At 40.4% G+C, this 23,022-nt stretch overlaps 2 protein-coding genes across 4 annotated transcripts in view; one reads left to right on the top strand and one right to left on the bottom strand.

Moving 5' to 3' along the window:
* The first annotated feature begins 1,978 nt into the window (after window positions 1-1,978).
* Window positions 1,979-16,390, top strand: plpp1a (phospholipid phosphatase 1a). 2 transcript variants are annotated; one of them, XM_037117161.1, is made up of 6 exons: window positions 1,979-2,609; window positions 8,658-8,809; window positions 10,381-10,661; window positions 13,057-13,114; window positions 14,047-14,223; window positions 15,017-16,390. In XM_037117161.1, exons 1-6 carry the CDS (start codon window positions 2,552-2,554, stop codon window positions 15,134-15,136), a joined length of 846 nt encoding a protein of 281 aa, XP_036973056.1. In that variant the 5' UTR covers window positions 1,979-2,551; the 3' UTR covers window positions 15,137-16,390. The 2 variants fall into 2 exon arrangements, with proteins under 2 accessions (XP_036973056.1, XP_036973055.1); XM_037117160.1 differs by lacking the exon at window positions 8,658-8,809 and adding an exon at window positions 6,158-6,312 and having other exon boundaries at window positions 1,990-2,609.
* The window catches only part of mtrex (Mtr4 exosome RNA helicase), a 20,101-nt gene continuing 13,287 nt past the window's right edge, over window positions 16,209-23,022 (bottom strand). For both annotated transcript variants that reach the window (XM_037117155.1, XM_037117156.1), the window contains exons 22-27: window positions 21,825-21,988; window positions 21,251-21,356; window positions 19,729-19,785; window positions 19,470-19,632; window positions 17,637-17,741; window positions 16,209-16,783 (exon numbers count right to left, since the gene is read on the bottom strand). In XM_037117155.1, the coding sequence (XP_036973050.1) occupies window positions 16,731-16,783; window positions 17,637-17,741; window positions 19,470-19,632; window positions 19,729-19,785; window positions 21,251-21,356; window positions 21,825-21,988 (648 nt within the window). In that variant the 3' untranslated portion in view covers window positions 16,209-16,730. The remainder of the gene's footprint in view (window positions 16,784-17,636; window positions 17,742-19,469; window positions 19,633-19,728; window positions 19,786-21,250; window positions 21,357-21,824; window positions 21,989-23,022) is intronic.

The raw sequence follows: 23,022 nt of genomic DNA, 5'->3' as shown, positions 1-23,022 counted from the left end.
TAATCATGTAAGGAAATGTGGATATTATATAACTCTTATATAAATTATATAACTGCTTATTTTCACAATAACAGAGTGTTTTAATGTTTGGTTTTTCCCCATTTTAAATCACAACACAGACACACACACAAAAATGTACAAACAGACTCACAAATAAGTAAAATCTGAACACTTTCACCTTCATGAATGTCAGATGTAATGCAGGACTTTGGTTTTGGCTAGGTGTACCTGACAAACTCAGTGTTTTTGGGGCGATTTATTTATTGATATTCATCACAACCGCCAGTATTTTAAAAATAAATGTATCATTGTAATTTAACCTCCACAGCACTAGATGGAGCCAGTGAGCTGATATCAATGAGAGTTATGGTTACAGCTGACCTACTGCCCTCTTCTTTTCTCAAGGCATGGCAACATTATCTGATGATGATTTAATTGATATACCTGTACATACTGAGACTAGTATGCTTTGACTGAGGCTTTCAATAATAGATACGTGGTTTACCTCACAGGCCAGAGTCGATCAAATAAGATGTTAAGTCACTGAGTCATCATGGCATATGAAACTGAACTTGTCCTTGGTTTCAAAACTGACAGCTTTAAATCGTTTGACACCTTATTGAACAAACATAACATGCTGTAGAAAAAACTGTACAGATGGTATGAGGTTTATTATCCACAGAAATGCTGCACAGGCTCATGCAGATAAAAGCACTCCACACTGAAGTAGGCCTACAATAAACAGCTAATATCAAATTGAGGTTTTGCACCAGTTGCAGCAAGAGAGCCTTAATCTACACATTTCCATAAACCTGTATGTCCACATGTTGAATAATAAAAGTTTAAAAAAGTGCTTTCATGCTGGGACAATCCTGCACCCCCCTAAGTGGGCTATGTGGACAATGTGTGTTTAAAGGAGCTAGGTTTTCCCAGGGTCAAGTCTCTGGGCTTAGGGACAGCCTGAGGTTAAGAATATGCTAAGTGAAGAGCCCAGACTGCATTTTATATTTTACTTTTCTGGGCACACGGAAGATGCCAAGATCACAAAATACATTTACAACAATTGAAGAATGCTTTGTTGCTTTTCTAGTGAGAGTGAATGAAAGAGCGATAGAGGCCAAGTAGCTTAGCTTAGCACAAAGATCGAAAACAGAAGGAAACCACTGGTTCTGTAATAACAATCCCTTTTTTCGTACACATAAAACGAAAATGATATAGACTTAAGTTTAAAAACGACACATCATTGCTGCAAAGGGTTAGGTTACATACCAGACTATTTCTTTAAGAAAAAAAAAAGTTTATTGAACGAGAAACAAATAACAAGACAGTTCAATACTGGAATATTAAAAGAACACGATTGGGTGTGTGCTGAGCAGGAGAAAACAAAAGAAAGAAGATATGAATAAAACAAAAAACAAAACCATATAATGAAACTATTAAACTGTGGTAAATTACAGCGAATATACAGAGATGGTCTTCAATAGGAATTAAAGGTTGATACATTCAGGGTCTATTGATGTGTATAATAGTGCACATTTCGGCAGTTCCTTTAAGTTTATATACGTCATGGATTTACAATACAGTCTGAATTAATACCAAACTCTTTCTTCTCAGAGCTTACAAACTTCCTGGAGTCTCCGCTGGTTGCTTGGTAACCATACAAGTCTCCCGGAAGTAACTGCGCCTGGCCAGAGGAGATAGTCCAGCACATAACCCTACATGACACTGCGATATTTTTACACTTACAAACGATATGTGTTAATTAATGTAAATGAGCTTTCGTGGTGATGGTAGGGGTGTTTTGTTACCAGTGTTGCTGTTCCCTCTCTAGCTGTAGCCTCAAATCTATTTATTTTATTTTCAAAAACATCAAACTGTTTGCTGTGATAAAACCCGCTGGTATTTAAAAAAAAAAAAAAGACAAAAAAAAAGAATGAAAATAGATTAAAGTATTATCTTCGAACGAGTGCACAAATGAGGTTAAACATCGTATTTCCGATATTCCCGCTGGCCCTTTAAGGCAGCACCAGGCCCAGAGACGCAAGTCGTCCCCGCGTGGAGCTTTCCGGGTCGCACAAACGGCTCCAGGTACACCGGCACCGGCTACAGCGGTCAGCTGGACAGGTGTTCGCCCAGAGAACCTTCCATCCATGAGAGTGAGTGTTTATTTTCTTTAGAACAGAAAAAAAAACCCAAAACATGAGAGACTTGTGGAGCTATCGGCTCTGCTGCAGTTCACCGCCAACCGACGACAACTACCACAACAACAACAACAACAGCAACAACGAGAGGACGTTTAGTTTCTCCTCTTGATTCGCGCCAGGGAGGTCTGCTCGTTCCTTCGGAGGGGCGTCGACGTTTCATTGTGGGTTTTTTTTTTTTTTTCACACCACTCGCTGGGTTTATTTTTTAATCGGAAACCCACCGCGGCACCAACAGCAGCAGCAGCAGCGACGTACCAAGGAGGAGCATCGTCCCTCTGGTGTTTATTACAACAGGAGAGGACGCCGGGCAGTTCAGGGACTCGAGACGGAGACGGACAAGAGCAAACATGTTCGAGACGAAAGGAATCCCCTTTGTGCTGCTAGACCTGGCCTGTCTTATCCTAGGTATGTATATATTTACATATTTTTTAAAAAACAAAACACCAGCAACCCTTTCTTCATTCCGCTGTGGTTCATTTGTTTTTAAGCCGATTTGTGAGCTGATATAATCCTTGTATTGGGATATTTAACAGCCTGCCATCACGTGAAGGGAGTGGTGAATGTCTGAGCAGCACACGAGTGTGTCAGCATGATAAAATGTCACTTCACTGGTGTTGACAGTCTTATTTAACCTGTATTGGCGCTACTACTAATCCATCAATATGTTGATGTCACGCGTGTACAGGGAGTTATGCTGTAGTTTCGTTTCCATACATAGAGAACGACCTCCTCTTTGTTTCCATTGTGTGCAAATTAGTCAAATCAGTGTCTTTTTAGTAGTTTCAGATGCTCAAATGCTCCTAAAGGTTAATGGTGCTGTTCTCCTGAGTGCAACAGATGGACCATGACATTAATAACCACTATAATCAATATCATATCCATTATCTTGCACTATTTTATGATGTTTCTGTAGCTGAAAGTCATATTCAGCTCATTGTTAAAAAAATAAAAATAAAAATCACATTTCAGGCCTGATTTCCACTCATTTAAACCAACATATGACTTGGAAGCTATGTTTATAAGTGGCATTATTATCCATTACAGGCTTTATTTTAAACTTCCAACTTATCCAAGTTTCATAAATTGTGGTGGTAAGAAAGTAAAACAAAGTATGTTTCTCAGGCTTTTCAGTCTTTACATCTGCATAAATGAATCATTGCACCATATATGCCTGATTTCTACTCATGTAAACCTGCATATATATATATATATTGAAAACTATGTTATAAATGGCACTACTATACGCTACAGGCTTTATTTTAAACTTGCCAGCATTGACACAGCTCACCTAAGTTTCCTGACTCATGAAACTACAGTTTCCCCTCAAAAAAGGTCTAAAATCATTATGAGGGAGGACCTGAAACGAGTGTCAACTACTGTATAATCAGTTAATTTCACTGGCTACAATCTTACATGTAAAACCATGGTGTGAACTATTAAACACCATCAGAAGTTGTGGTGACCTTTACAGATGTTATAAATGAGATTGCTATCCAACAGGTTTAGTTTTAAAGGTTAAAACCAACTAAACACTGAGGATTGTCACAGCTCTCCTAAGTTTCCTGCCTCATGTAGCCACATGTTTTCCCCTCAGTAGGTCTCAAATCATCACAAGGGAGGCCCTGAGCTATATTCAAATTCAAATATCAATGAACTACAGCACACTGGTTCATTTTACTTGTCGTTAGCTTACATCTAAAACCACTGTTTCAGTTATTAAACATTGTCTTGACTCGTTGTAACACCTAAAAGTACATTTATGTCATTTCAGTTACGTAAATGAATCATTGCATTGGGTCTGATGTTGCTCTGCAATTTCAGTTTTGTGGTGCAGCCACAGAGATGGTCTTTAGGGGCTTTTACTTCTGTATAAGTCTGATTGTGAATGATTGATTCGTTCCATGACTCAAAGTTATAGCTCACTTAGAGTCAGGGACTGCGCCGCCTCCAATAAATCTGGAAAAGATCACATTTAGTCTCCAATCCTCGACATCCAGAATCTTAAAATATATAAACATTGTTCTCCAAGGGCCAGACTTCCAAAACTGCTTTTAATTCGCATCATTTCGTAAGGTCAGCTGTATGACTGTACAAACAACGACTGTGCTGTTTGATGCAGAAGCAAACTCGATTATTCTGCTGGAGGCACAGACCATTAGATTATAACCAGGCATCTGTGATAGACTGTCGAGGCTGCATGTGACCTAACGTTCACATGCATGTAGTCATGTTCTGCTCATATGTAACTAGAGCACACACAGCTGATTTAATTTGTTTTTTTTACTGAGCAGACTGCCATTTAGCCTCCATAAAAGATTAAAATGGAAAGGAACCAACTCGTGTATATGTTTAAATATCCACATTATTCTTTCCGTCTGTGTGTTTTTTATAGATCCAAGAGAAAGTCAAAGCGTAACACTGCTGCAGATAGAAAGTGTCTCGGGCGTCCTGCCCTCAGCCCATGTGTGTTTCTGTCCAGACCCTCTCGCATTTCCAGCTGTTGCATCCAATCAGCTGACAGTGTGGACAGCTGCAGTAACGGCAGTCAGACCATGGATACCGGACAGAATTATAACGTAGTTTACAGGCTGTTTGTTGAAGTGTATCTTCGTGTGATGGCGTCGCTCCAGCTCAGTAGCATACCCTCGTTTTCCGCTTGAATGGACGGAGAACTGTGTCTTTTCTCCACTATACAATGGGCCAAACGGGCCAAACAAGTGGAGAAATGACAGCAGCATTACGCACAGACTTTGAACTGTCAAGATCCATTAGCATAATCTGTTATCTTTATGGTATTTTATCTGCAGAGAGTGCTTAGCTACGTCCACAGCTCCTTTCACGCCGATGTGAGTCAGTGCTCCTGCAAAAAAAGCTTCTCAATCCCCCCTCGCTCCTGAATCACTGCCCAAGAATAACATCATGTTTTAGAGTCATGAAGTCATTGTTGTTGAGTGTCTTTACTGTGTGTAATGTGTAATGTTTCAGTGTCTGTGGCTCAGTGTCAGAGGATATGACTTGTAAAATGATGTGTTTCAAAACTTACGAAAACAACCAACTAAAGTTGAATTGATCTTTGTGACAAGTGTCGTCCGTGTAACCTGATGCAACCTCTGTTTGTCTGCTCTGTGTACTTTACACTGTTGAACAATAAACATGAATGAGTGGATCCCACACACGCATCTACTCGATTGGCTGAAAAAAAACTCAATGCTCAACATAGAAGCTGAAAGCAGCACCAAATAAATGCATGCTTTTGAGGAACAGTTCCCGGCAGCCGGTGGAACTGTTTAGCCTTTTGTATTGAAGGTGAAAAATTATACAATTGTGTTCTATTTTTTAAAGAGCTTCTGTATTACCCAGTGGGCTTGTGGTTGTAACAAGGGTCGCACAGTACGGTAAAAATAATAGCAATTATTATTGACAGATGTTAGGATTGCATTATGATTCACGATTGTGGGATCGTGTCATGTCAGTGGTCTTCTAATAGAAAAACATCCAGTATACTTCATATATTATTAGTGATGAACTGATAATAAAAGGCAGACACAATAAGGGAAATGATTATAATTTGCCTCTCTAGTACAGACCTTTGCCACTGTTAAGTAAATGATCTGTAAAGCATTTAGTTCTTTGTGAAGTCCAATAACTTTTAAGTCTGATTCACTATAAATATACCATTTATTAATAAAGACATATCTAGAGATGAACTCATACGTGGTTGGTTCTGCTCTTCTAATTGTTTTTTTCTGACACTGGGATCTTCATAGAATAAAGTCTGACAAATGTTGAGGTCTCTCATCTCTGTCACAAACATTTTAAATGTTATATTCAACTATAGCTCTACGTTCACTTCTATCTAAAGAAGACAGATTTGAAGATCTCAACACTTTGTTCAGGCGCCTGCACTTTCCTTTCTCCTTTTGACCTCTTCCCCCTGATCTCTCCGTCCACAGGAGGTCTGCCCCTGGCGGCCTTTAACCTGGGTAAGGTCCGCCCCTATCAGAGGGGCTTTTTCTGTAACGACGACAGCATCAAGTACCCTTTCCACCACAGCACAGTCACCTCCACAGTGCTCTACACTGTGGGCTTCAGCCTGCCCATTAGCTGCGTAAGTAGGGTTCACCTGAGGCATGACGTGTCTCATGGCAAGTATGTTGACTCATCACCTGCAGGTGTAGCAGATCGTTGTAATGCATTCCGAGGTGTGTCAGATTGTCGGCTCTGGTATGCTGTACGCTGGTGAGCTGGCACACCTACATGGAAAGAGGCCACTGTTGTTATTGTTGTCGTCAGCTACACTTGCGCTATTCCTGCGGTGGCGAGGCAACATATCTGCCGTGAGAAAGGTCTGTCGGGACCGGTAGAGCTAGTACATTCAGAGCCGAGGTTAGCTTCCTGTTTGATAACACACTTGTTTAGTAGCTGCTACAGTAGCTCATCTACCATTACTATTCTACTGTTATTGTTGTTTGATTTAGTTCTGCTATTGTTTCCCACCTCAGTGGGAGGTTTCTGCTCATAAACACCAGCTCTCCCAACCCTGTCAAGAACTGAGGGAGGATGTCCACTTAAAAACTGATGCAAAGTAAAATCAGGTATAGGTAAAATCCTGTTTAGTAAAGCTTCCTACAAAAAAAGAAAAAAACAAACATTTTTCATCCTATACAAGCTTAATTTTAAAGTTGGCTTTGTTTTTTAAAAAAAGTCAGGCCACAGATCACCTCAGAAGTTCTACGAGTGAAAAAGTTCAACAACTTAAAAGTATTAGTCTACTGGTAAATTTGAGGTAATCTGTTAGACCCACAATCTTAACTAAAAAGTGAAACTAACAGACAAAACAACACACATTTAAAGCACACAACAAACAACCTCAAATCAGCTTCAGTGTGTCACATCTGGTAGTCGACATAAGTTAAATAAGCCACGTCAAAAATTAATGAACATAAAAACACATCATAAGTAACTCCAGTATTTCTCTACTTCTATCTTTTCTGCAATTGTTTTCCAGCTGTCCTACACAAAGATCAAGCTGAAAAAACTAGACAAAGTTTTATTAGTACAAAGGCTTTTTATGTACTCAGTGCTGTAATCCATCTCCCTATATGATTTCAAATTAAGTTAAAAGTGCAATATGTAAGAATATAAGGAAACGTGACAGAGATTTTGCATCCACTGTGGTTAGCACGCTAACCGGCTAGCCCCCGGCCCACTCCGAGCCAAAGCTCCTGTTCTGGCCGTGTAAACACCAACATTTACCCCAGTGATCCAAGCTACTGCTGCTCCGGACTGCAGAGCTACACGGCTATCTGAGCTAACGAGCTAACGGCAGCTGCACTTCACAGCAGTTAGCAGCTGCTCTGGTGTAGCGTATGAATTCAACAGGTGGCCAAGTTCTTACATATTGCACATTTTAATTTGTTCAAAAAACAAAACATTATTTTTTTTTGTGTGCGGGTTTCCAGTATTTGTATCACTTTCTTTTATACAGTTCATTAATCAGATTAGAAAGAGGAAACTAACATCTTCTTTTCAGTGAAAGGCGAACCCCTAAATATTTGGGACCATATATGCAAAAGGGAATTAGCAATGTTCTAGTTGGGTATTAATAATAAGATAATATGAAGTAAGGCTCGACCAATCATTTTGTTTTTATAGTTGATTTATTGGCCGCACTTCTTACTGCTGTTTTTAATTAGTGCAGCAGACATGCAGGCTGCGTGCTGCGTCCCTCCGCTCCTTAAAATAGCTGGAATGCTCTTCTGGAACAGAGCGATTGTTTTTGGAGATGGACGGAGGCAAGAAAGTGCTGCTGCTGCTGCTGGTGTGTGTGTGTCTGCCTTGCCTGCCTTCGCTTACTGCTTTGTGGTATGGGTGATTTATGTCTTCCATCTCTGTCTGTAGTCTTTCATGTATGATGAGTAATGGTATCACCAACCTGTAGCACTTTTCTTTAATGTTTTTGTAGACTCACTTTTTAGCAGCTGGGGGAATATGTGGGAGTTTGGAGCTGGAGAGTCCGTGTAAGAGAAACTGTGTAACGTTAGAGAGTTTCAGATCACTCTTAAGTCTCAATCGCTGACAGATTCAGCTCTTTGCGGGTTTGCTGGTGAGAATTCAGTCTAGAAACACAATCCCTGCTGCACCTGCCACAGCTTCAGAGACAACAAGTAACAAGTAACAAGGGCTCACGTCTCAGGAATGCCCAATAACCTGCTCAGAAATGTCATTTTTCTCTATTAACGTCAGCATGTAACCAACACTTTAACCATTTAGTATTTGCACCTTCCTGAAAGTTTGACCAGGACGCCGGCGTCTTCAGAGAGGATGCAACGTCTGGTGTGACCCTCTCACACGGCTGCTGTGTTGCATCGTGGGTAGGGGGGTCCAAGACACACTGACATGATCTTTTAACCTGTATTTTTATTTTTTTTTCTCTCATTGCTTCTCTGCTAGCTGGACTCCCATTTGTAATACTCACTGTGCGACACAGTCCTTTCCGCCGAGGCTTTTTCTGTAACGATGATACGATCAAGTACCCCTATAAAGAAGACACCATTTCCTATCAGTTGTTAGGAGGTGTCATGATTCCCGTCACAGTACTCACTGTAAGTGCATCTGTTATGTTTTCTGCTAACAGTTCTGTCTTATGATTCTCACCTTCTTCATGTAATACTCATCTTAATCCACTTCTACACTCTCTTCTTTTTTGTCTGAAACCATGGTTGGTGCTGAATACATTATCCTGTAATAATGTATGGGGTGTTTGTATTGCTTGCGTACTCCACCTGTAGATTAGTTTGCTAACTGCATGTTGTTGAAAAATGTTTTCCAACCTTTTTCCAAAACTCTGATCAATCAGAAAGGTGACCTTTTAATTTTGAAAGCTCTGAATCAGCCCGCAGCTGCAGCAACAGTTTGCAGAAAGACACGAAACAGAACAGATGTAAAACTCTTCACAGGCAGCGCAGCGGTAAGCTCCTTCAGTAGATGCTGAATGGAATTTTGGAAATGTGATGGCAGGTAAAGAGCCGACGAGACTGTGTATGAAATGACGCTACCCGTTTACAAAAAGTTGAATACAGCAAGTTATATCTTCAAAATTGATTAAACTGCCATTTCCTACAAATAAAATATCCTTTAGCTGGAGTAAATTAAAGGATAATTTCAACCAAAAATGTAAATTCAGTCATTTTCTACTCATCCCGGTGCTGATGGAAAGTTGGGTCAGTTTAAATGTCTCCACAAGACGTTTCTGGAGCTTCACAGCAAAACTGTGTTGCAGCCTTCTTCTGAACAACTGAAGTAGATGGGGACTGTGAAGTGTAAGGAGAAAAAAAAAGCATAACCCACGTCTCTGGAAAATCCCAAATTGATTTGAACAGACATAATTTACACTTCCTTTAAGGTTGATGAGAGCTCTTTAATCTTAAAATACCCATAAGCAGGAGTTGTTAGTTCTCCTTTTGAAAGCTTTTAAATATTCAGGAAGTAAAGCTGCAAACACTTTTATCTGAGACACGATCACATGCACCTGAACCACGACATAGATAACAAGAGGAGTTCATGGATCAAATGTATGACCGCAAATGAAAATTTCAAATACACAAAATGGAAAAAAGAAATGATGCATTAATATTTTAAGTGGACATCATCCTGTGACATTTTGGGGAAAATTGAACTGGATCAGCACCTCTGTCATTTCTCTCTGTTCCACATGAAGCTACAGCCTGGAGATGGTTAGCTTAGCTTAGCTTAGCTTAGCATAAAGACTGTACAAAAGATCACCCTACCAGCTCCTGTAAGGCTCAGTAATTAACACATTATATCTCATGTGTTTAATTTGTACAAAAAATTGAAGTGTTGCTGGTAGGCTGGGTTTCCCCCAGTTTCCTGTCTTTATGCTAAGCTAAGCTAACTGGCTAAAGCTGGTTGTTGCTATTTAGCAAACAGACATTAGAGTGGTGTTTATATTCACATCTACCAAGAAAGGTAAACTATTTTAATCACTGTTTCAAAACGAGAGCTTTGTGTGAAATTTGAGAAACAGGCAGAACTCCATGATTTTAGACCCAGTTATCGATGACGGCTCTGATGTTGTTGGATGTTTATTCAGTTGCTTCTTTACTCTCCGTATATTTGTACAAACCTCTAACTGTGTATCTTCTCCTCCCTGCAGATGATCATTGGCGAGTGCCTTTTAGTTTATCTGAAGCGCATCAAATCTAAGTCCTCGTTCGGCAGCTATGTCGCCTCTGTTTACAAAGCCATTGGTACCTTCCTCTTCGGTGCTGCCATGAGCCAGTCTCTGACTGACATAGCCAAGTATTCTATTGGCCGGCTCAGGCCGCACTTCCTGGATGTGTGCAAACCTGACTGGGGATCCATCAACTGTTCGGTGGGAGTTTATATCGAAGACTTCACCTGCACTGGAGATGAGACGATGTCCAATGAGGGCAGGTAGGTCGCCGTAGATCAAAGCATTTGTATTTTTTGATAATCCGTTGATTGTTTTAGTCATTTTTCTGAGCACAAATCACGTGTCCTGATTCTCAGATATGAGGATTTGATGCTTTTGTGTGTCATATAGGTACACAAAAAAATCTTTGAAGAAGAGACTCATAAAGATATTATTTTAGACCTGTACACAAGTACTCTAAGTGTGACTGTCACTCTTACCAAAATGTTATTTTAATACGATACTTAAATGTTTACCTAAGAATGACTTTCGGGTACTTGTTACAACTCAGCAGATTAATCAGTGATAAAATAATCCGTTGCATTCCTTAGACGACCAGCTGAATAATTCTGTGTTGTGGTTTCATATGTTTGCTGTTAAAATCAGCTCCTCATTCAAACCTTTAGCTCTCTGGATTCTGTTTTTTTTTGCTCAGCGGCTTAACAGAATCTCACAGGAAAAGCCTCAAACTTTGTGCTCTCCGTCGTTGTGTAACACGGTGTACGTACAGAGAGTCCAGAGGTCAGATGTGTCACAGAGCAACGAATTAACGATTATGTAATTCATAATGGTTTTACCACTATGATGCCATGCCTTCTGTAAAGGTTGTGAAACATCTGGTGTCTAGTGAATATCTGCACTCAGATGACACAAGGCTGTGTGTAGGTAGAGCCATCTACTGCACGAGACCAGAGCCACTGGGATTGAGTAATATCAGGAATGTGTTGCTTGTTTGGATTTGACTTATCAGCTCAGAGCAGAAGGAAGTACAGTGGGAGGAGAGGATATCCACTTCTGTTTCTGATGTAGGCGAGACCTGCAGTAAATACAGAAGCAGAAGCAGCGATTGTATTGGTCTGTTAATACGTGTTTTAGGAGGCTTTGAGGAACTTTCTCTTTCGACATTATTTAATGACAAAGTAGGTTATTCTGTTAACAGAGAGAGTGTTGCCTTCCCGAGCAGCCTTTAAGTCTCAGAGCTGAGAGGAAATGTGCCCACCGCCTGTCTGTCTGCCCGCCTGGGTTATCTCCTGTACATTTATGAGGGTGTGGTACAGGATACGGCGATTTGTGGCAGATATCCAGAGCTTTCAGTGTTTAATTATTTATTTATTTTCAGCGCCGACGTGTGTGTTGGAGGGATGCCGTGGAGCTAATAGATGCAGCAGGAGAGGAGAGAGGAGAGAGAGGAGCTCAGGATCATTTTACTGTAATCTGATGCCTCCTTTGCTTAATTTAACTATCCGAGCAGAAAGGAGGCCGACTGTCAGAGCTGTTCTGTACGTGTTCACGGGCCAAGATGCCCAAAGCATCCAAAGTGCGTGATGAAAACATATTATTCTTGTAAGGTGGGATTCCATGAGAGACAAATATATTTTTCATTAGAAGGGATTCTGTTAATATACAATGAGTGGAGGCCTCACAGAGTCTGAACAAACTGCAGTTTTAATGTGATGCCCAGAGGATGTATAGGTCGGCATTATTATTGCATTTACCAGTTGGGTTTTTGTTACCAGAGTGTGTTTGATTAGCCTGAATTATTCAGTGTTGGTGCTAAAAGTTCACCAAAAATGTCTAACCCCTGGCTAACCCCTCCTGCCGAAGACAAGTCAGGTGAAGTAATGTAAACAACTGAAGTAGATAGGGACTCGATTTAAAATGTAAAACAACAACAAGTAAATGGAATGGAACGGCTCCGTAGAACTCGTCAGGCGTAATCCAAGTCTCTGGAAGCCCTGAGATCCCAAATGGTGGAGATGTTGCTGTTTACATGCTTTTAAAAACCAAAATCTTCACTGCAGCTGCTAAGCTAAGTGCGTTAGCATGCACCCCATCTCATTGCACCTGACAAGCTGTATGGAGCCATTTTATATTTTTTAAAGGCCTAAAAAAATCCTCTTGGTACCATGAATATTTATACCCTGTAATCCATTCAGTAGAACCAGGTCCATATTTAAGATTAATCTCTAAATCTTATTGTACACCACAAAGCCCCTGATCCTTCAATGAGTGCACACATAATAAGTATGTAGAGCGTAATTTAACACTGTGTGTGTGTGCGTGAGTATTAATGGCTGTTGCTGTGGACAAGGTCCAGACAACACAGCACTGTTATTAAAAACAGGAAGTCACCAAGGCAGCAGGGAAGGACTGGAGTGCCTGTTTCTGCGTAGCTGCTGCCATCCCTCAACATCACACCGAGGGTTGACTGCACCTGAATGCAAAACAAACTTCCCTCCACCATAAATCTGAAATACGGGTGTCCCGTGTTGTGTTGATGTGTCTGACAAAAGTCAGGATCTGTTAACCACAAGATGACTCGGCTTTTTATGTTTGCCGCAGATGATTCAAGTGCATGACAAAGTGCTGAGCAATGCTTTTGTCTCTCTGTTGCAGGCTATCCTTCTACTCCGGCCACTCCTCTTTCTCCATGTACTGCATGCTGTTCCTGGCTGTAAGTACCTGCAACAGTTACATATTGATCAGCATATCGTATTAATCAGTCTTTTCATGGAGCGTTGTGTTCAGGGGCAGGTTGCAGAACAGGACATTCTAGCTTATCTATTAAATTGTAGTAGTAAAAAAAGAAGAAAAAAAAATCAGGTGTTAATTAAGTTTTTTACTCCAACCAAATTTACTGTCCAGCTGTGATAAACTTTACAGGCTGCTGATTCATTCAACACCAGCAGATATAAATAGACTCGGGGACAAAGTCCTGGCACCAACACAAAGCTCCCTCTCCCTCTGCATTGAGCGAAAATTAAAGGAACAGCAGCTGACATTTTAAACATGAACCTCCAAACAAACCCTGGAGTGCTTTTTACTTTTCCTCCTACTGACAATTAAACGACTGTGTATATGCATCAGAAATTAAGTCAGACAGTAAGAGAAGAATGTATCAGGATGAAACGATAGAAACACAATATCTTGTTTATCACACAATGAAAAAATGATGTTCAGCGGATTCTTTTGACATCTCACCCTGCTCTGGAGATGTTTTGATTTTTATCAGTCCACGTTTTACTGATTACTTCTATCAGTGATGATAAATTCAAGATCCGTTCCTCAAAGCAAAATGCAGCTTAGAACTTAAAAGACAGAGGAGGAAATACACATTGGAGTGGAAGCAGAAGAAAAGAGGATTCAGGGACAGGTTTCTTCCTGACAGATTGGTATCTAGTGTGGAAGTGGAAATGGAAATCCACTGAGTCATCTGCAGCTCATCTTCCTGCCACTCCTGCAGGAATGCTGCCTGCCACAAGACTGCCAGAGCTACAACAACACTCTCAGTCTTTGTTTCCCAGTGACTCTTGTATTTATTGCGAACCATCTCTAAACATAGCTGCTCTGTATTTTTTCAAATCAAGGCCCGTCTCTCTTTCTCAGCTCTATCTGCAGGCTCGGCTCCAGGTTGAATGGGCGAGGCTGCTGAGACCCACAATCCAGTTTTTCCTGATCGCTGCCTCAGTGTACACAGGACTTTCAAGGGTGTCAGATTATAAACATCACTGGAGCGATGTGCTGACCGGGCTCCTGCAGGGCGCCCTCATGGCCCTCCTGGTGGTACGTTATGTGTCCTCACATCCCGTCACATTTAGGAATAGTTTGGCATTTTTAGAAGATATGCAATTGCTTTTGATATGAGAATTTGTGTTAAGGGGATTGCTTAATTGCTTTAATGAGAGAATTGTGAGAAAAGCCACCTTTTTTCTTTCTTTCCAATAGTAAGATAAGACTGATAACACTAAGATTGGCAGGCATGTGGTTTAAAAAAAAACAAAAAAAAAACTTGGCACACAGGCTTCAGTAGAACCTGAAATTTGTTGAGTTTCTTTTATAATTATTACTTTTTTTCTTTGACATAATTAGTTAATTGGTTATTACTTAGGTATTCATTAGTTGTCAGTTTTAAATTAATTGGTTATTAGTTTTAGTTTTTAGTAAGTTAGTTAGGTTGGTTAGTTTTCCCGTAGTTTTGGTTAAATGGTTAATTGTTAATTTTGTTAGTTTTAAGTCATTTTTTAGTTTGTTAATTAAAAGTTAGCAAGTTAGTTAATCAGTTGAAGATTTTAAAAAAAAAAGCTATGCTGCCATAGGCAACCACACACCGCTGTCTCAAATAATAATAAGCAAATGCGATCCTAATTTTTTTTGTTGACCTTTTGATCAGTTTCATCGCTTTCAGTCTTTATGCCAAGTTAATGATCCAACATGAGTGATACCGATCTTTTGAACTGTTCCTTCAATGTCCTTACAAATTCATTGCTTTGAATTCTGTTTTCCTTTAAGCAGAGAACGCCTCTAAATAATTCATAAACAATGCTCTTTCTCTGAATCCTCTCCATGTGTCCTGCAGGTCTTCTGCGTGTCCGACTTTTTCAAGCCACGCATCGCCCCCGGTAAAGAAGCAGATATCCCTCACACAAGCCTGCAGGAGACCCCGACGAATGGAAACCACTTCGAGAGTCCGAACTAAGCTAATCGAGAGGTGGACAATGAACTCTGCTCTGTCCAGACGCACACCAGAACTCCCAGCTCTCTAGCCTTTCATCTCACGCAAATTCTCATCCAAATCCCTGCATGGATTTACAGTGATTCTTACTTCAAGGAAGCTACCGGAGGAATGTGCAACCCAGAAGAAGCTTTTGGAAGCTAAACCTCAGGCCTGTTCAGATTTTAAGACTTTATCATTTTAGGCGATTCGCTGTTTTTAGGCCACCGATTCTCAGTCTGCAAGGAAACCTGACGAAGCCTCGTAGACATGCTTCAGAGACTGCTGTAGATTAGAGGCTAGAGACTCTGTAAGAACAGAAAACCAAGATTTTATTAATGTATGTATCTACTGAGCTGGTGGGGAGACTTCACTGCACGCTCCCACTAAAGGGTCTGACCACTGCTGGGAGGGAGAGAGAGGGGAGGGTTGGAAACCTGTGAATGTAACCTTGCTTTGTGCTTTTCCTGACCTGGAGTTGGTCTGCTCAAGGATCTGATTCAGGATCAGCTCTGTCAGCACCCACAGAGAGGGCTGAGTCTTGCAACTTCGCTGCCTTAAGTCCAATGTTAATTAAAAGGGCTGTTTGTTAGTGGAATGTTTGATTCTCAAGGCTACAAGGTGCTGCACAATAAGACTGATCCTGAACCAGAGGGCAGGGTTTCTGAGAAATTCCTAGATTCATCCCTTTATCCACACCAAAAATGAAAGGGGTCCATCCTCAGTCACAGTATTTTTGTGTAATCCTGCTCTTTGATGGAGGTAACCACCAGAGACCAGAAACCCTGCCGGTGGGTTAAACTGCTCCATACCCTCAGCTGCCGACTCCAGGTCACTGCCACTGCCGTCTCATCCTCCAGCCGTCTAACCTCTTACAGTCTGAGTGGGCTCGACTTGCATCATGTGTGGTTAGACTGTTGAAGAGTAAACGGTCAGTTTCAAGTCCTGTGTTGCCTTTGCTGGACTGCTACTGCTGCTATCACAGCTCCTGTGTATCTAAGAACTAATGTATACATCAAGTGAACAGACAACAATGTACTTTTGTATAATCTGTATGTAAAACAAATCACCATACAGACGTTTATTGAAAAAAAAAAAAAAAGTTAAATATGTACAAATGTCTAAAAGAAGAAGGAAAAAAAGGAAAAACAAAGCCATCTTACTTAATATGAACACAGAAGAAACATGTATCATGTCATGAGCCGTCACATAAAATTAAAGCATGACTTGTGTTGTTTACTTTCTCGTCAGATTATGCACCTCTTTGCTCGATGTAAGCAAAAAGAATAATAAAAGCATGAATGTTCAACGAATAACTGAAAAGTGTTCACATCCTCAAACAAACCTCTCTCGTAATTCTGACGGTGGATAACTCGATTGAACGGGACGTCACAAAGTTCAGGTAAATTGTTAGGATGGGAGAAAAAAAAAAAGATCTTTTTCCGAGTGAAAGCCAAATTAATTAACATGTTGGGGTCAAGTATTGTGCTGTTTATTCTCAGTGTGACAAATATGACACAAAGTGAAAAAAATGGAGGGCCAAGAGATCCAAGAAGCGTTTTTCTCAATCTGCTGGACTTTATAGGTAGAGACTGGCAGCAAATACAATGTCCCTCTTGATCTTCGTTATGCCTGCAGAGACAGAAAATCATTTCTAACTTCAACAACAAATCTACTTTGCCTTTAAAACTGTGAGAAATGTTTCAGTTGTGTGTCAATAGAAGAAATATTTACAGAAACACATTTTTCTGTTACTGGTATACACAAAACAGGTCAACTAAACACACTTTAAGAGGTTTTACACCTTCCAGGTGGAGTGACTAAATAAACACATGGTGAGTCATGTTTTAAACTTACTTAAACACTTGTGGAGCAGAGATTACACAATTTGTGACCTTTGCAATTGTCAGTTCATCTGCCAATTTTTTTTTTCTCAAGCAGCCATCAAGGCCAAGTCCCCACATATACAGGTACATGTGGAAAAATGGTCAGCAGCCGTTTGTCTTTCCTTTCCATCATTATATTATCAGTGCCTGCTTGTGTAAATATAGATACTATAACATCCTATCCCAATCCTTCTATCAATGTACATGTAATTTAAAGTGTGTATACAAACTTAAATATCTAACATCATAGCACATAATCAGAGTTCACGTTTGCCAAACAACCAGTTTCCAAAAACAAACGTCCTGATTTTCTTCACCCAGAAAGGAGTTTCCAGTGACCTAAACGCTGTTGACATGTGTACAAAAGGCCAGATTGTGTTCACGTGGGCAGGGCCTAAAAAAAGACGTCGGTTTCGAAAGTCAAAAGTTCACTGCTTCCTCTGATGTGAACAGTCTAATGTTCACATCAGAGGAAAAAAAGTCAAAAGTTCACTGCTTCCAGAAGCAGTGAACTTTTGGCTTTGTTACCTAAATGGTTTAAAGATCACCAATTCATTTCCTGTCAAATTACTTCAATTCATCGCCCTGACATTTCTTACCTTCAGCGAACTTGTTCTCCAGCTCAGTGTTGCCGATGGCCTTGGCTGCAGAACACATCTGTCTCAGAACCTCCTCCAGACGACGCATGCAGCGGATGATGCTCCCTGCAGGAGACAAACACAGAGTTTAAAATGTGTGTGACAAAACTTGACAAACTTTCTACCGAATCTCTAAATAATTTCAAAGGCGTTTCTAGGAATGAATCATTTATTTTGGTTCTAATTGTGAGGAACAGTGTTTATGTAGCACTCTTCCAATTAATTAATTCCAAATAACTGACTGCAGCCCAGAGAGTCATTTAGTGAGAGCACAGCAGGTTGGCTTAACATGCGAACAATGATAAATTTGTCCTCGGGTAGGCACACACTTCTACTACAATAAATAAATCAATGATGAATTGATTAAAATTTAATTTGGTCTAAATGGAGCATTTCTGAGTCACTTGGAAATCTGAGACTAAATTAAATTCCCAGTAAAAGGAAATGACACGGCTGTAAAATAAAACGTTAATCAATCATCATCATTTATTTCCTAATACTCTGTTTCTCTCCGTCACCAACACACTTGGGCTCATCTGATACTCCCTCAAGTTTCTCAACTCTGCATGACTTGCTTGTTACCCTGACGTTTAATATTTCACAGCTGAAGTCACTGTTGGGAGTCGGAGATAAAACCTGAGGAGGATAATGGACTCTGAAGCGGATTAAACCAATCCACTCATAATAAATTAATAATGCGCAATAGATGATGAAGAAATCAAAAAGGTGAAACGGATTTGCAAAGGTCAGGTTGTACTTGGCAGAGGTGGAAGAAATAGTGAGAGCCTTTGATTAAAGGGTAACTCCACCAATTTTACGCATTAAAGTTTTTTTCACAGGTTTATGGGAGTTCTGCTGCAGATGTGGAAAAGTAGAATAAAAGCTTTTGTCTGCTCCAGGAGAAGCTGCATGTAATCCGATAAACCGCCTCCTGTGATGTCACTCAACAGCTACGTTGCATTGTTGGTAATGTAGGTGCAAGGTTGTATAAAACAGCCCACCGGTCTGGATTTGTTATAGACAGTCTAAAAACAAAACAAAACCACAGATGTCGCCCTTTTTATTTCACACATTCTTCCTTTTCAAACCGGCTGCCTACATTACCCACAATGCAACTGAGTGACATCACTGGGGTCCATTATTTGATTTCTAATAATGATGCATTGATGTAGAGCAGCATTTTTACTGTTTATATAAAGTAGTAAAAACATTCTTCGGCTTAGTTGTGAGATGATTAACATGAGAAAGAAGAAAACATTACACTCTGTAATGCAAATTTCTATTTTTCTTTTTTCCCCTTTACCTCATCTTGGATTTGTGTTTGCAAAGTTTCAGATTTTTTGCCATTTTGGAACTTGGACACTCATCAAATAAATTAATCTGATAAGTTTGGAGGAGAAGTCAGTCATTGTTTGACGTGCATCACGAGAGGTTTTACCTACACGTTGATGTCCTTGAAGCGCTCACAAGCTTTGAGAGATACTGGTTTCATCTTTAACAATGACGTGTATTTCATGGGTTTATTATGTGTTTATTTAATGTGACTTTAACCTGAAAAGTCACCTGTGACTTCAGCTATTAAACCTGTGTAATGGAGTAGAAAGCATCATAAATGAGGTGCAGTACCATAAAGAAGCATTCAGTTTAAATGATCAAGCACAAGTACCTGCGCATCATAGTATCTCACTGAAATTCTGTTAAAGGTAAACTTATTCTGAGGATCTAATACTGCCTGTATAACACCTGTATTATAACTTCCTGTCTTGTCTGTTGATAGAAGTATTAGCGTCGCACCTTCAAAGACGTCGGTCATCTTGCAGATCTGAGCGAACGTGGCGCCGTTAGCCCAGGCGAACACCACGTCCATCAGATGAGGTTTAAACTGGCCCAGATACGTCTCCTCGTCCACCTCCAGCTTGGCGTCTGCAGAAACTTTGGCGATGCGTTTCGCACACTCCTGTAACACAACAGACAAAACCAAGTGTTCATGTTTTCACCAAATTCAAACGTTCAGTGATTAGAAACAATTTCAGGTTTGTTAACGTCTTCTCACCTGCATTTGTCTCAAGGGTGCGGCTAGTTGTTCGGTCAGTTTGGGCATCTCACTGGCCTGGAGGGCAGAATGACATCGTCAATGCTGTGATAGCAAACGTGTTTGAGAACAACCGAATCATAAGCAGAATCCCTCTTCTGTTTTAAATTTTACCTCAACACTAAAACGAGGCTGCTGACATTTAAACATTTGAAAATCCTGCTTGTTTTTGTAACAGAACTGTTTTATATGTTATAACATCAGTACATGTTTTGCATGTCTGTCCTTACTGAAAGGGAACCATCTTCTGTGGCTCTTCCTGGGGTTTTCCCGTTAAAAGGGTTATTGTTTAATTCTGGGAAGTTTTTCTTCACTCTTAGGACAGATGATGTCACCACACAGACTGTAAAGCCCACTGAGCCACTGTGATTGAGATTTTGGACTAAAACAAATAAAACTGGATAGACTAGAATTTGACCATTAGACTCTGAAGGTCCCGGTCTGTATTCGGTTTACAAAACCGTCTTCTCACTTAAAAGTGAACAATATTAAGCAATGTCATTAATTAATAGTTTGCTCCTGAATCCTGAGTTATACATGACAGATGCTGGTCATTTTTAATCAGAAAACTGTTTTAACCACCGACTTAATCGATATAGCCCGCTCTGTTTATGTCAAACATTAGGGGTTAAAAGAACAGTTAAAATAAACACCAAGTTACCTGAATGACAAACTAAATAACACAAAATAACCTATTTTGTGGCTAGAAAATAACTAAAATCAGTTTGTAAAGTATGTTTTTTTAAATCACAAATGAGGTTAAAATTCTCACACATATGGTGTTGCCAAATAAAAGCATATCACCTAAACAAATAACAGCGAACGTGTTATCTAGAACAGACAATCTCTGTTTAAAGAATGAGGGGACAAAACAAAAGAGCCCACACTGAGGTGGAGAGAATGGCTCCTTCCCGCACTGGTTGTTATTGTCGACTGAAGCTCTTTAAATGTCAGATTGTGTCGTTTGTTTATGAACACTTGCAGGTTGGCTGTCATCTCAAGCAAAACTAGCAGCAGGTGTTCTTTAGTGACAGGTGACAGCTGTTCACACACCCACATACAAACACCAACACACACCCACACACCCCCACACAGTGGTTGTGTATTGGTATGCATTAACAGCTGCGTGTCGTCCTCTCACAGAGGACCAACAACGAGAGCCGCGATACAGTTAAACAGGAGTTTGTTCAGTTGTTCTGAGGACTGAGCGGATGCCGAGCCAAAGAAAAGGTTTGTTGAACCATCTGATGCTCGATTGCCTCATTGAGAGAACAGGCTTCATTAGGCAAGACAAACACACATCAACCTCAGGTTTCTGTTTTGGTTGCGTTGCAGGGGGAAGAGGCCAAGAATGCGATTGGGGCTTGAAGGCGTGTGGGAAGGGGGAATCAGCTGTTTATCTCAGATGTTTGGGAGAGGCTTAAATATCTGTTTGTGCAGAGAATTAGAGGAATCAAAAGTGTTTGTGGGCATTTGTTCCTACATTCTCCTGGAAGACGAAGCAGGACAGCAGGGCGGTGGCTTGTTCGACCGTGAGATCGTTGAAGAGGCCGTTGAAAATCATCTCCGTCAGCAACAGCTCGTCACCACTGGAAACATTCACACAGACATCGATTAGTTGCTTTTTAATTGATCACTTTATCAGACAGGAATTTACACATTTCTTCCCTGTTTGGCAGGGGCGTTGGAGGAAGTAAGGACAGGTGAATGAAAATGCTCCCTCATGTATCGGCCCAGACAGGACTCACAACCACTCAAAAGCAATGTCTGGAAATTTCCAGAAATCATGACCATGTTACTCAAGATATTCCACACACGTTGTTGTAAGCAGGTTCATGATGGAACTATTTTCTTGCTCCAAACCTACACCCATAAAAGGAAGCATCATCGACTCATGGACAAGTGATTAGCTCACTAAGCTATCTAAGCTAAAGGAAACCATTAATATTTAAATTCTGCACTGTCCCATCTACAAGCCTCTTGTTCATTATTAGATGCCGTTTCCTTCAAATTAAGTGGCAATATTATATCTGTATTTACATGACACAGTTCCCTACCTGCTGATTTCACATGCGACCCGCCCTTTCATCTCGATGACATCGGAGGGACTGGCGAATCCGAGTCGCCGCAGGACTCTCTTCCTGCACTTCAGCTTGTCCATCTGCAGGACAGTCCGAGCTTTCTTCAGCTCTCGCTTGGCTGTTCGAACGTCTGCTGCGATCTAAAATGAAAACACACACGCGTAAAAGTTTACCGGATACAAACTTGGGGAAGCGCTTCCAGGGTTTCTATAAAAAGAGTAAAATGATTAAAAGCTCTGTGATAGCTGCCAGCTGTGATGTGCATGAGCTCATTTTAAACACTTCACTGTCACGGTGATGAAGTGGAATGTTTGAGTCGTCTGCCAACAAGCGTTCTTCAGTTTTCTTATCTGTCCTCAATGATTTCCATTATCCAATTTAACCTTTACACCTCAGGGTCAAATAAGCAAAACACATGTACAGAGAAATGTTACCAGAAAGGTTTATTAATCAGAGATAAGATGTATATTCTAGACAAAATCAACCCCATGTCTCTCTGTACTGGTGTGACATATTCAAAAAGTCACACACACATGAACTCAGCAAGCTATAAAGATTAAACTTTCTGATGTTCACATTAGCAAATGCTCAAAAAGCTCCACCACAAAGAAGAAGCATCAAAATGAACTACGACAGTAGGTGTTGCAACAGTCCTGTAAAGGTCAAGTGGAGGTCAGCTGGAGAAATGAAACAGAGGATTAGCAGCAGAGGGCTGTTGAGGGATTGTGGAGATGCTGACAGAGGAGCAGGATAATCCCTCACTCGACCAATCAAACATGAAGTAATCCAGTTTACACTCTACTATAAAACCCTATCATTTCACAACACACAAAAAAGCCACAGAGGGATGTAAATGTTTATGCAAACTGTCAGACATGGTCTGGTTTGCCTTTTTTCCACAACTCGTAAAGCCAATGAGGCTGCTTTGCATCGATCACACTCTGCCTTTTTAACTCCCCCAGTATGATTATTGTACTGTAGTGAACTCATCTGAATCATCTGACTGAGTCCTTGAGAACAAGATTTAATTATATCTTTGTACGTTTATCTTTTTAAAATGTAAATGCTTCAGGGACAGAATTGCATTCTGAAAAAGGTGCACGTTCTGACACCCCAAAACCTGATGTGTTGTTGAATTATATTATGGGATTAAGTTCCTCTTGTTCAAGTGTTA

This window comes from Acanthopagrus latus, chromosome 12 (genome assembly GCF_904848185.1).
Source record: "Acanthopagrus latus isolate v.2019 chromosome 12, fAcaLat1.1, whole genome shotgun sequence".
In the NCBI taxonomy this organism is placed as follows: domain Eukaryota; kingdom Metazoa; phylum Chordata; class Actinopteri; order Spariformes; family Sparidae; genus Acanthopagrus; species Acanthopagrus latus.
The sequence above is the reverse complement of the archived record's forward strand: the minus strand, read 5'-3'. Positions and strand labels throughout refer to the sequence as shown.

Excerpts from the sequence above, each read along its gene's own strand:
- plpp1a (XM_037117160.1), top strand. The coding sequence starts at position 2,552 with ATGTTCGAGACGAAAGGAATCCCCTTTGTGCTGCTAGACCTGGCCTGT. Across the intron at positions 10,662-13,056 it reads ACGATGTCCAATGAGGGCAG|GCTATCCTTCTACTCCGGCC; the intron begins GTAGGTCGCCGT and ends TCTCTGTTGCAG. Across the intron at positions 14,224-15,016 it reads CCCTCATGGCCCTCCTGGTG|GTCTTCTGCGTGTCCGACTT; the intron begins GTACGTTATGTG and ends TGTGTCCTGCAG.